Source organism: Stegostoma tigrinum, chromosome 3, assembly GCF_030684315.1.
Source record: "Stegostoma tigrinum isolate sSteTig4 chromosome 3, sSteTig4.hap1, whole genome shotgun sequence".
NCBI lineage: Eukaryota > Metazoa > Chordata > Chondrichthyes > Orectolobiformes > Stegostomatidae > Stegostoma > Stegostoma tigrinum.
The window spans coordinates 103,775,093-103,788,955 of NC_081356.1; the positions used below are offsets into that span (position 1 = coordinate 103,775,093).

Sequence of the window (13,863 nt, forward strand, 5' to 3'; positions counted from 1 at the left end):
CAGCCTATACTAATTGCTGTGTGTGGAACGTTGGCGTGTCGCAGGGCATAAATCAATGAAAGTTGGTATGCAGGCACAGCGAATAATTTTGATAGTTAATAAAATGTTTTCATTATCAAAAGGGGAATTGAAATCAAAAATAAGGTGGTTACGCTTTATTTATGTAGGGAACTACTGCAACCGCACCCAGAGCGTTGTGATTTTTATTCATTCACAGGATGATGTAATCACTGGCCAGGCCAGCATTTATTGCTCTTCCCTAATTGTCCAGAGAGCAGTTAAGAGTCAACCACATTGCTGCCCTAATTCCGCAAGAATGTGCAGTAAGTGTTCATTATCAGTCAAAGAGAGCAGTGCTCTTACTCCACATGAGTAACACTATTTATATCAGGGATCTGCTGGGCACAAAGCTGGAGAACAGGAATTACGATTGTTTGTTTATTTTTGGTTACCTTATTTATGGGAGATTGTAAATAGTTTGCAAGCAGTCCACAGAAAGTTTACCAGATTAATACCTAGTATGAGTAAGTTTGTTTATGAGGAAACATTACACAGGCCAAGTATTTAGAGTTTGGAAGAGTAAGAAGTGACTTGAATGAAACAAATGACATCCTGAAGGGTCTTGACATGGTAGATTTGGAGAGAATACCATGTCATACAGGACATTCTAGAAATAGAAGCCACTGTTTAAAATGAATGGATCAGTGAAGGTCAGGGAGGTGAGTGTCTTTGGAATATTTCTTCTAAAAAGGCAATGGAAGCAGAGTCTTTGAATATTTTTAAGACAAACATGGAAGGTTGAATCTACCCAGGACACAACAGCCCACTTGATTGATGCCACATCCACAAATACTCACTCCTTCCGACTAAGTGGATGAAAGGTTTTCAGGAGTAAGTGGGGAATGTAGATTTGTGGTTACTGTTACATTAAATACTCTCCTCTCTGCTGGCCTGTTATAGTTTTAATTTTTTAAAGATTCTTTTGTGTTAAGGGCATCGCTGACAAGTCAGTAATTGTTGTTCATCTCTAATTTTCTTTGAACTGAATGGCATTCTAGGCCGTTCTAGGCAAAATGTCGTCATGAGGGTGGGGTGGAAGTTTAACAGGCCTGCGATATCACAACACTATCCTGAATGCTCTGTGACACCAAATAATAAAGCCTCTGTCACAGCCAGATCTATGACATGCAGCACCATCTCCTCTGATTTTCTTGAGTTGAAGATTTGTCTGACCCCTGTTGGCCCAACTTTAGGTGCTTTAATTGTTTGAATCCTGCTGCAAAAGAGTGAGTACTGAATTATTTTTATTCATTTACAGGATGTGAGCATTGCTGACTATATCAGCATTTATTGCCTATGCCTAATTGGCTTTGAGAAGGTGTTTGGTGGATGACAATTAGTAGGGCTAATTTGCCCTGCACGGTGCCGAGCTTTTTCAGTGTGATTGGAACTGCATACTTGCAGAAAAGTGAAAAGTATTCCATCATCTACAAGGTAACTGTGATGTGTGTCTTGTGGATGGTGGATAGGCATTCGAGAGGAGGAGGCGAATGATCTGATGCAGGATTGCTAGACTCAGATCTGCTCTTTATATTTGCATGGCTGGCGCAGTTCAGATTCAATTCAGGATGTTGTGCCACACAAATGCCAGACAATAACCACCTCCAATTAGGAGTAATCTAGCCATTGCCCCTTGACAGTTCATGACGTTACCATCACCGGAATCCCAGCTGTCAACACCCTCTCTGTGTGTGTGTTTGTGTGTGTGTTTGTGTGTGTGTTTGTGTGTGTGTTTGTGTGTGTGTTTGTGTGTGTGTTTGTGTGTGTGTTTGTGTGTGTGTTTGTGTGTGTGTTTGTGTGTGTGTTTGTGTGTGTGTGTGGGGTGGGGGTGGGTTACCATTGACCACAAATTCAAATGGGCTTGCAATTTAAATACAGTGGCTATAAGAGCAGGTCAGAGGCTAGGAGGACTGCAGTCAGAAACTTGCCTCTTGACTCCCCACAGCCTGTTTAGTATTGACAAGATACAAGTCAGGAGTATGAGGAACAGTCTCCACTTGCCTGGTTGAGAGCAGCTCCAACAACACTCAAGAAGTTTGACACCATTTAGGACAAAGCAACCTACTTGATCGGCAGTACATCCACAAACACTCATTTCTTCCACCACCGATGCTCAGTAGCAGCAGTGTGTACTATCTACAAGATGCACTGCAGAAATTTGCCAAACATCCTTTGAAAGCATCCTCCATAACCAATTCCATCTACAAGGCAAAGGGCAGCAAACATATAAGTAAACCACCACCTTTAAGTTTCTCGCCGAGCCAGTCACTGTCCTGACGTTGAAATATATTGCCATTCCTTCACTATTGTGGGATAGAAATCTTGAAATTCCCTCCCTAACAGCATTGTGGGCCCATCTACTGAGCAAGAACTGCAGTGGTTCAGAAAGCCAGCTCACTACCACCTTCTCAAGGGAGGGGCAATAAATTCTGGAGCCCAGTCAATGATGCCCATGTCCCACAAATGAATAAAGAAAAGGACATGCGATGATGGTTATGTCATTGAATGTCAAGGGGAGATGCTGAAGTTCTTTCTTATTTGAGATAGTCATTTCCAGACACTTTTGTGGTGCAAAACTTACTTTCTCTCAGAGATAATAGGAACTGCAGATGCTGGAGAATCTGAGATAACAAGGTGTGGAGCTGGATGAACACAGCAGGCCAAGCAGCATCTTAGGAGCAGGAAAACTGACATTTTGGGCCTAGACCCTTCATCAGAAATGGAGGAGGGGAAGAGGGTTCTGAAATAAATAGGGAGAGAAGGGGAGGTGGATCGAAAATGTTTAGAGGAGAAGATAGGTGGAGAGGAGACAGACAAGTCAAAGACGTGGGGATGGAGCCAGTGAAGGTGAATGTAGGTGGGGAGGTAGGGAGGAGATAGGTCAGTCCAGGGAGGATGGACAGGTTGAGGGGGCAGGTTGAGGTTAGTAGGTAGGAAATGGAGGTGCATCTTGAGGTGGGAGGAGGGGATAGGTGAGAGGAAGAACAGTTTAGGGAGGCGGGGCTGAGCTGGGCTGGTTTTGGGATGTGGTGGGGGAAGGGGAGATTTTGAAGTTTGTGAAATCCACTCCCATTTCCTACAGACAAACGAGGTGGCCATGGGCTCAAGCTATGCCTGCCTCTTTGTAGGTTTACATGGAACAATCCCTCTTCCATACCTACACTGGCCCTAAACCCCAACTCTTCCTCCGTTACATTGATGACAGTATCAGCGCCACCTTGTGCTCCCACGAGGAGCTCAAACAGTTCATTCACTTTACTAACACCCTTGCACCCCAACCTTAGGTTCACCTGGACTATCTCTAACACATCCCTCACCTTCCTGGACCCCTCTCTCTCTGTCTCCATCTCGGGTAACCACCTAGAAACTGATATCCATTTCGAGCCCACCAACTCCTACAGCTACCTCAAATTCACTTCCTCTCACCCACCTTGCTGTAAAAAGGCCATCCCCTATTCCCAATTCCTTCGCCTCCGCCGTATCTGCTCCCAGGATGAGGCATTCCAAATCTCAGATGTCCTCGTTTTTCAAGAACTGCAACACCACCCCCACCCCCGCAGTGGTTGAGCATGCCCTTAACTGTGTCTTCCGCATTTTCTGCAACTCATCCTTCACACCCTGTATTTGCAATAACAGCCAAAAGAGAATCCCCCTAGTCCTCACGTACCACCCCACCAACCTCTGGTTCCCTTGGATCCAACACGTCATCTTCCGTCATCTGCAATCCGACCCCACCACCAAAGACATTTTTGCCTCCCTACCCTTATATGCTTTCCGAAGGGACCACTCTCTCCGTGACTCGCTTGTCTGCTTCACACTGTCCTCCAGCCCCACCACACCCGGCACTTTTCCCTGCAACTGTGGGAAGTGCTACACCTGCCCCCACACCTACTCCCTCACCCCCATCGCAGGCCCCAAGAAGACTTTCTACATCAAGTAGATGTTCACCTGCACATCTGCTAATGTGGTATACTGTATCCGCTGTACCCGTTGTGGCTTCCTCTACATTGGGGAAACCAAGCAGAGGCTTGGGGACCACTTTGCAGAACACCTACATTTGGTTTGTAATAAACAGCTGTACCTCCCAGTTGCGAACCATTTCAACTCCCCCTCCCATTCCTCAGATGACCTGTCTATCCTGAGCCTCCTGCAGTGCCACAATGATGCCACCTGAAGGTTAGAGGAACAGCAACTCTCCCCTCACCTCTGGAGATAAGCTGTTTTTTGTTTATTGAGGAATCTGGCTGTAATGAGGCTGGGAGCTGAGAGGCAAAATAGAACTTAAACTGAGTGCCTGTGAATGGGTTATTACTGAGCAAATGTTGTTTATATCACTTTCGACAATCCCTTCCATCACTTTTCTCCAGATTTGAGCATAAACAGATGGGATTGTAGATGGCCAGCTTGGATGTTTTCTACCCTTTTTAGACAGGACATACCTGCACAATTTTCTAAGTGCTACATAGATGCCAATGATTATATATTAGTGATTGCATTGCAGTATCGTGGTTGATTTTAAAAAAAAAACCTGTCATAACTGAGTAACTGAAGGTATGTTGGGATATTTAGAAGTGTTTTAGAGGTAGCAGCAGTTGAGGGTACAAGAGGGTATCATGGAGTATTTGGCTGTTAGGTATGAATCCTGAGAGAGAGAGATAGTGAGGATTGGTGACTGGTGTTGGTGATGTGCTGGGAAGAAGATGTGCTTTGCAGATACATTGACTGAGGTAATTTGACCTCCTCCTACACTGCTACCAGAGTCTAAGAGTTCACTTACTCCCATTCTATTCAGAGAGAATTATTTCATGGCTCCTTGCCCTCTCATGGAAACCTGGCATTTGTCTTCTTGTCCAGTTCTTTGACAGACACCCTCATTTCAACAGCTGTAAACCTTGGAGCACTCTCTTCACTGGTGCTCCATTTCCCTTCTCTCTGATTGTAGTATTGAGAATCAGCAGCATTTATTCCATGCCAACAGATTTGAGAGCAGCTTCTTCCCCACTTTTATCAGATTTCTGAATGGGCCTCTCATATATTAGAGCTCATCTTCCTCTGCACCTTCACTGTAATCCACATTCTGCTTTATCCTGATGTACTTATACAAGATACGAGGTATGCGTAAAGCAATGCTTTTCATTGCATCTTAGTATATGTGACAATAATAAATTAAACCAAATCAAATCATGCAGCTTTCCTTTGAGATGGACAGTATGTCTTTAAGAACAGCCATCTAGCCAGGGATCATACTGCCCTGGTACAGTATTAGGCACCCATTGTGCATTCAGCCAACCATCAGTCTGCCTGTCAATGGACTGCACACCGAAAACATTCAGAGGAGGATCCCTAATGTTTGCGTGTCTGCTTGCCGGCAAAGACATGCAAATTGTGAATCATGTTCCCCATGCTTAAATGTGAACAAATTTTAATGCTTATTATTTAAAAGTAAGTAGTCACAATCAAAAATGTAGCAATCACAACAGTGATTACCTTCTACCTCTCTTCCCCTGCAGAATCTTCTGGATTTTGCTTTATATTTATGTACACACAAGCCTAAGAGCATGAGAGGTCATTTGACCTCTTCAAGCCTGCTCTGCCATTTTATGGCCTAATTTGACTCTTCTGCCTGTGCCTTAAAACCTTGGACCTATTCTTCAAAAAAAACTTGATTAAACGTCCTACATCTACTGCTCTTGGGTGCAGAGAAATCCACATATTAATGACACCCTGAGAGAGAAAATTTCTCCTCATTTCCGCCTTAATTGGCAACCCACTATGGTTAAACTGTGTCTCCTGGTCTAGTTCAAGTCTATTTCACAGGGAAAATATTTTCTCAGATCACCTTGTCAAGACTCCTTGGGATTTTGCATTGATTCAATGTGATCACCTCTCCTTCTGCTAAATTCCTAAGAATATAATCACTACCTGTCTAGACTTTCCTCATATAATAATACCTTTATCCAGTGAATTAGTTATGAAGACCTTCTCTGAACTGCTCTTAATGCATTTATCTCCTTTCTTAAATAAGGAGACCGAAACTATATACAATACCCCAGATATATTCTCATCAAGGCCCTGTAGAGCTGCAAGTAAATGTCCTTACCTTTAGGCTGATTTCCCCTGTAATGCATCACATTTATCTTCCTAAACATTTGTTGCACTTGCATGCCAGCTGAATGGCATACTCTTACGTATTTGAATGGTTCAAGAAGGCTGCTCAGCATCACCTTCTCAAGGGTAGTTAGGCAATAAGTCCTGGTCTGAAAATGTGTTAATTATTTTTAACCAACTTATTACAGTTAAGTAATCATGTTTAACCAACATGTTGAAGCTCTTTGTAGAAGTGACATGTCCTAGAGATAGAGGAGATTTGGCGAATGTGCAGAACTTAGGAATCCAGGAGGTATTTGATGCACCGTCAAAGGGTTTTATTGGGCATAAAATAAATAAACCATAGAGTTCGGGTTGCACGGATAGAGTTAGCGAGTCTCGAGTGACTCTTCTTCAGAAGAGTTCTAAAATATTACCTGTTTCTATTTCCGCAGATGTTGACAGAACTGCTGAGTTTCTCTTGCACTTTCTGTGTTTGTTTCAGCTTTCCAGCATCTACAGTATTTTACTTTAAATTATATTTAGTAAGTTTTACTTTTAAGGTATACCTAAGCATGCAGCGATTGATGGTGATAAATGTTAAGCTAATACAAAATGTGACAACAAATGACTACAGTAGAAGATTTTTGTGGAAAATATTTGGTATGTGGTATTTTCAGAAATATTATTTCAGTATAATGTCACATATGTATTGAGTTTTGTCATGAAGATGTTCCACCATTTGTAACTGTGTTTTAAATTGCTTGGGCCATGACCTCTGGAATACCTTCAATACAACACGTTGCCTTGCTACCTTACTTTCCTCATTAACGACAGTACCGTTCTGACCAAGCTTTTGCTCATCTGACTGATATTTTCTTATACATCTTAGAGTCACAATTTGTTTGGAATGCCCTTATGATGTTCCTTTGATTTGAAGGTGCTATACAAATATCAGTTGTTAGTCTATTCTTGTCAATTTGGTTTTATTTTCTGCAGAATCTTCAAGATAAATGTCATGTAACATCCCGAAGCAAACCAACCCACTGTGTGCACTGTAAGTAAGAATGATTACATCAAAAAAATTTGTAAAACTAGATGTACCCATTTGTCGAACCAGCTGTTTGTTAAAGTCACAAGCTTCATTTTCTGATGAGAGGTGACTGCATTAGCAAGAATTTACTAAGAAACATGACACTAGATGTTCACCAACTTCTGCACCTGCCCCACTTTTTACCAGATTTTAAAAACATCTGTTGGAGGCGTTTGTGGTATTGTCCCACTCCTGATAACTTGTGGTATTTGGTACTGTGTAAAGGCTTGAAGTAATTTGATCCACCCATCGTCTTTGCTTTTATCTTGAGCCTATTTAGTGATAATTGGTAGATATACCACGAGGGATGTACCTATAGAAGAGGCACTGTACTTAGAAAACAAGAAAGTTTGATCTATGTTAGAAATTAGTACAATGACATTTGGTCAAATGTAATTATTAGGACTAGAGAGTAAATGTTGGGAAACCTAGTAAGGTCTGACAGCATTGTAGAGAGACAAATAAGATTAATGTTCTGAGTCCCATATGACTTTTCTTCAAAGTTGCTGCCCTGGTAATTACCTTTTTATAAATAATGTTAATTCATTTTTAGATAGACCAAAAAACGTTTCCTGCCATTTCTGCATCTGAACTTGTACTGCATTATACTTTAAGTCAGATTCTTTCAACTGCCAAGCATTGCTAAATAACATAGAGGTGCTAAAAGGTAGAATACAATTCTGAAAACAGTTTTAAAAATTAACATTGGATGTAACAAAGAGTTTTTTGAGGCAATTTCTTGCAACTTACACACCAAGAGAACTCTCAGAAGAGGTGCATCCAACCAAAAAGAAATTTTGGAGATCTTCAAGGCTGGTCCAAACTAAGCTGTTGCTTTTAGATCTGTCCTCAAGCCTGTGTTGCTGCCGCTTACATAAGGCAACCAATATGGATACAAACTTTTTGATATGTTTGGCATGTTACATGAGGGTGAGCCCCAATTTCCTGGATGTGTTAATACTTGAATATTGTGGACTTATTAAGAGGGGGTAGTTTGAAAAGTTACAGTGTTGGTGAAGTGGGCTTCAGCTGACAGATTTAGTATAAAAAAATGTTAAACTGGTTCAGGAGCATTTAATTCCTTGATTTTTTTTTAATATAAAAAAGGCCTTATTGTCCTCCTCTGAGGCTGCTTAAGGTTTGAGGCCTGGTGTGTTCTTTACACATGTTAAATGAAGTAAAAGAATGCTCTCGAAACATAACTGGATCTGCAGCATTACCAAAGGAGGAAGAAACTGCTGACTTGATGGAATCGAAGAGCATGCACAGAACAAAGCCAACATTAATAGATCTTTCTGAGAAGCAATGCATTAGGAGCATTGTTTCAACAGGAAGATGGCAAAAGAGCTCTTATCAATAACTGGGAAATGGTCTACAAATATAATCCTGAAGCTCTATAACTCTTCTTATTCCAGTCAAAATTACAGTGGCACTCTATTATTTTATCGAATGCTTTCAGGTAACCACAAGAGATATATCCCACATCAACTGACCTGCAGTCTGTAGATGCATTTACCAAGTCACTGATGCCATGTTCACCAGGGTGGCTAACCACACCATCTACTTGATACACTGAACATTAACAAAGTCTTCTGTTTAAACTATTAAAATATCTGTTGTTTCAATAGCAAATTCACTCAAGGATGCATCACAGCCTGCGTTCCTATCAATGAACTCCACGTCATCATCTTTGCCTATTGGGCTTTTTGCTGTCAAACGAGAAACTTTGCTACAACATCAGCCACTGTCAAAAAGTGCTTCTAGTATTAGTGTAGAGAGGTAAGCATAATTGTTTTCCTTCTATTATTGTAAACCTCATCTAACATGAGACCATATGATATAAGAGCAGAAATAGGCTGTTCAGCTCATTGAGTCTGCTCTGACATTTAATAAGATCATGGCTGATCTGATAATCCTCCACACTACATGCCTGCCTTATCTCTATAACCTTCCATTTTCTTTCTTCTTCAAGATGGGCCTATCTCAGTCTTGAATATACTTAATGACCTGGTCTCAACAGCCCTCTACTCTATAAAGAATTCCACAGATTCATTATGCTCTAAGAGAATAACTTTCTCCTCATCAAAAGGACAACAACCTATTCATCATATCTGCTCTGTCAAGTTCCCTAAGAATTCCACATACATATTAATAAGGTCACCTCTCATTCTTCTAAATTCCAATGAGTACAGACCTAGCCTACTCAACTTCTAATTATAAGACAGTCCTTCTGTACCTGGTGTCAGTCTAATGAACCTTCTCTGTACTCTTCTCTAAAGAGTTCAAAACTTGGCAATAGTACAATTACTTTCCTCATCCAAATCATTATTTTATATTTTATATGTAATTGTAGTATCAGCGCTGATGCCTGTGGCACTCCAATTGTTACAGGTTGTCATCTTAAAAATGCCCCCTTTTTCCAACGTTCTGTCTTTTGTTGGTAGCCGATCCTGTTTCCATGCTATTATATTACCTGCAACATATGGATTCTTTTCTTATGAAGTAGCCTGATATGTGGTACCTTTAACAAATGCTTTCTAAAAATCCAAATATTATTATATCTACTGCTCCCCCTTTTTTAATTTGCTTGATGCCTCCTCAATTGATTTTGTTATTGTGTGAAACTTTTTGATTTTTTTCTTTTAGAAGAATTACGGAGTCAATGGACATGGAGGTAGATAGCTATGTTTCGCGGAGCAAATCACAATCAGAGGAATTGCTTCAAACAATGGGCACATCTCCTTCGACAGAATTGCTTGCATTAGAGGGTGAGTGTCTTTCACACTTTCATATATTCCTAGAAAATAGTGAATAAATTGTGGTGTTACTTGGTTTTAATATAGTTGGTCCAGTATTTCTTTGTATGTATTTATCAGCTTCTTTCATGCCATCCATGAACAACATTTTAACAACTCAAGACAGACCTCATTCTTGTGTTCCTTTCAAAGTCTTTTTACATTTATGGACAGGCTTCGAGTCACCGATCTGTCCATGGTATCTACACCACACTAATTATCTCTTTTACAAAGTTGAAGCCATCCGTTTTTGCCTCTTCTCAACATTAATAAAAAGTCAGCTTGAATTTTGATGTTGCTGCAGTTACGGCCTGTGACCAATTTGGTCAATAAACTTTGAAAATTGATGTTCATTTGTTTCATGTACATGTCACATGTTTACATAACACAAACTATTCAATAGTTACACTGATCGATTGGCTCTTCACAGACTTCATTTCATAACGCAGATACAATGTTGTAACAGCCCATGTGGTAATCACGCCAACTCCTTTTCTAACAAGTCATAACCCATTCTGAGGAAGGGTCACCCGACCCGAAACATTAACTCTGTTCTTTCCATCACAGATACTGCCAGCTGGGCTTTTCCAGCAACTTTGTTTTTGAGCTCATAACTAGTCTTTGGCTTCATTTCACCACAATCCTTAAGCCGTGTCTCTATGTCTAATCAGTCCCTCACCTCCAACTTTGTCTCCAGTAACATCCTTATAGTTTCCACCCTTAGCCTACCTTGATCTATTCTATTATTCTCCTTGGCACAAGCCCATCTTTGATCCCACAAGACAAGTGGTGCAAATTTGAAAATATGCAACTGGTTTAGTCATTCATTACTAAACCTTGCTGGACCATGGCAAGCAATTTTGCGACTTCTAACAGTCTACCAAGACTACTTATTTCAGAATCAACCTGGAATGAAAAGTGATTCCTTTGTTTTACAACAAACAGTCTCCTTAAACCTTTCCTTATGTCCTATCCATTCTCACCACAACTACATGTTTCTATTATGCTTCAGACCTTTCATTTAATTCTCTCTACCACCTCTATCCTTGTCCACAAAGCTAAACCTTGCCAACGTTTCTCCAGCATTTTCTGTAGCTTCTGGAGACATGAGTTTAGGAAAATGGTTAAGTTGGGGGGGCGAGTTGGAGGGGGGTTGCAGGTGGTGGGGGTCGTTGTGGTGGTGGTGATGGTGATGATATCTTGTAGAAACCTATAAAATTCTAATAGGACTTGAGGGTGAATGCAGGAAGGGAGTACCTGATGACTGGGGAGTCCAGAACTAGAGGCCACAGTTTAGGGATTTGGGATAAACCATTTAGGACTGAGACTGAGAGAAATTTCTTCGTGCAGTGTGTACTGAGCAAGTGGAATTTCTCTGCCACAGAAAGCAGTTGAGACCAACATAGTGAATGTTTTCAGGAAGGAGTTAGGTATGGTTCTTGGGGCAAAAGCGATCAAAGGATGTGGGGTGAAAGCAGGAACAGGGAACTGGGTTGGATGATCAACCACGATCATATTGAATGGTGCAGCAGGCTTGAAGGGCTGAATATCCTACATCTGCTTCTATTATCTATGTTCCTCTCCTATCTGCCCAATGCCTTTCCAAGTATGTCCTTTCAAATTAAGGTTAACCAGATGAAGTGTATTGACATTAAATATTTTGAGCACACAAAGTTGTGTAATGGTCTAATGGGGTTAATACTGAGGATTGGCTTAAGTATAGCCTGTTATGATGTCATGTAGACTTGGTGGCGGAACAGCTTAGGATCTCAAAGGAATAAAGCCTACCATCTGGGTCTCTCTCAGTCTCTGTAATACTATATAGCATGTAACACATCATATACATGTAATTAGCTGCTAACATGCATTAAAATACATCTTGCTTAAAACTTCTCTAATTAGAGTAGCAAGTGGCCTATGACATCAGAGCTAGCTGGTCCTGTAGTCCTCTATCCCACGGTAAGCAACAGAGCCGACAGCCTCATACATTAGTGTGGTCTATGATGAGAACAGCTTATTATTTACAGTAAATAGCTCCAGAGGAGCTGATGTGCATCATCATCATTAGAAATAGTATTTTAAATTAATGAGTTTTGATATCATTGCAAGAACTCCTCAGTATCCCATTCAAAGAGGTTGTTTTTTTTATTTGTGTTTTTGGCTTATTTAAAAGAACATCAAAGAGACTGCTGGGACTCTGATGTTGGAGCGTAGGATTTAGCATATAGTGTGTTCAAGCGGTTAGGATTCAAGTAAAATATTAATTGGAAGTCACTGAATTTAATTTTCAATTTTACTAGATAATGTAGTCCCTTCAATACGTGGAGAACTTGAGTTTGATGCACAGGAGTTTAAAGCTGAGTCCTGGAGTCTTGCTGTTGATCATGCATTCAGTAGTAAACAACAGAAAGATCTGATACAGAGACAAGATGTTATTTATGGTAAGTTCAGTTTTAATACTGTAGAATTAGTGGCTGCAAATATAGCAGTCAACATTTCTGAAATGTTTAATGTTTAATTTTGTTATTTTTAAGAATTTAAATATATGCTAAGAGCTATTGGGCTCTTTCAAATTGTTATAAAATATTAAATAATAGTCCAAAATAGGTTTCCTCATTGCTCATTATAAAAAATCATAAACTCAGCGCACGAGACCCAAGAAATGTTTGGGAAAAATTATTTTACCAAGTGAAATTGATCGTTCCATCATTCTAGTTCTTTTACCATAACATCCTGCAATATTTAGCTATGCAAAGGGCCCAAATAGATTATTTAAAATATTTATCAGTCTTTGATAAAGATATTTCTTGATGACTGACTGTTTTAATTTACTGTTTGTTAATTTACACTTCTATCCTCTAAACCTATTTTCCCAAAGAGCATAACAGGAAACGACAAGAACATTTGGCCTCTCAATTCTGGTCCACCATTCAATATTATCATATTATGTTGATATAATATTATATAATAATATATTATCATAATCTGGCCAAGCAGCATCTCAGGAGCACAAAAGCTGACGTTTCGGGCCTAGACCCTTCATCAGAGGATGAAGGCCCGAAACGTCAGCTTTTGTGCTCCTGAGATGCTGCTTGGCCTGCTGTGTTCATCCAGCCTCACATTTTATTATCTTGGATTCTCCAGCATCTGCAGTTCCCATTATCACTATTATCATAATCTTCTGTCTCACCATAACAATTCATTCACTGACAGATATAAAAGTCTTTATCCTGCTGAAGCATCTGCATCGTTATTGGACAGTACCTTTCAAGTTATGAGATAATTCTTCTGAAGACGTTTCCAGACCCGAAACATCAGCTTTCCTGCTCCTCTGTTGCCTGGCCTGCTGTGTTCATCCAGCTCCACAGCTTGCTATCTCCGAACCCAGCATCTTCAGTTGCTAGTATCTCTTTCAAATTATGAGATTCTTCCTAAATGATCAGTCCCTTATCCTGAAATACCACTTTAATTTTCTGCTCGTGTCTATTTTGTCAAATCAATGTTGCATCCTGTACTTTTCATGAGATCACAGCTTATTCTTCTAACTTCCAGCAGTTATAACTCCAATTTACTCAACATCTTAACACAGGACAACCCTCTCTTCCCAGGAATCAATCAATTTGTCGTACTGCCTCCAATGCATACGTATTCTTCTTTAAATTACTGGCCTCACTAAGCTTCCAAATTTTTCTGGACTCCAATCACTGTACAATGATGATACCATTTGCCTTTCTAAGTATTATATGAAACTACAATGTAACTTCCTGTATTCCTTGTATATGTAACCCAAGCCTCTTTGAACAACAATATTTACACGTTACCACTCTT

General features: G+C 40.2%; 1 protein-coding gene across 1 annotated transcript in view; it reads left to right on the forward strand.

Moving 5' to 3' along the window:
- Nucleotides 1-13,863, forward strand: part of arhgef28a (Rho guanine nucleotide exchange factor (GEF) 28a) — a 410,326-nt gene that overhangs the window by 244,482 nt on the left and 151,981 nt on the right. The window contains exons 22-25 of the mRNA XM_059644799.1: nucleotides 7,147-7,204; nucleotides 8,869-9,019; nucleotides 9,887-10,008; nucleotides 12,336-12,476. Of these exons, the coding sequence (XP_059500782.1) occupies nucleotides 7,147-7,204; nucleotides 8,869-9,019; nucleotides 9,887-10,008; nucleotides 12,336-12,476 (472 nt within the window). The remainder of the gene's footprint in view (nucleotides 1-7,146; nucleotides 7,205-8,868; nucleotides 9,020-9,886; nucleotides 10,009-12,335; nucleotides 12,477-13,863) is intronic.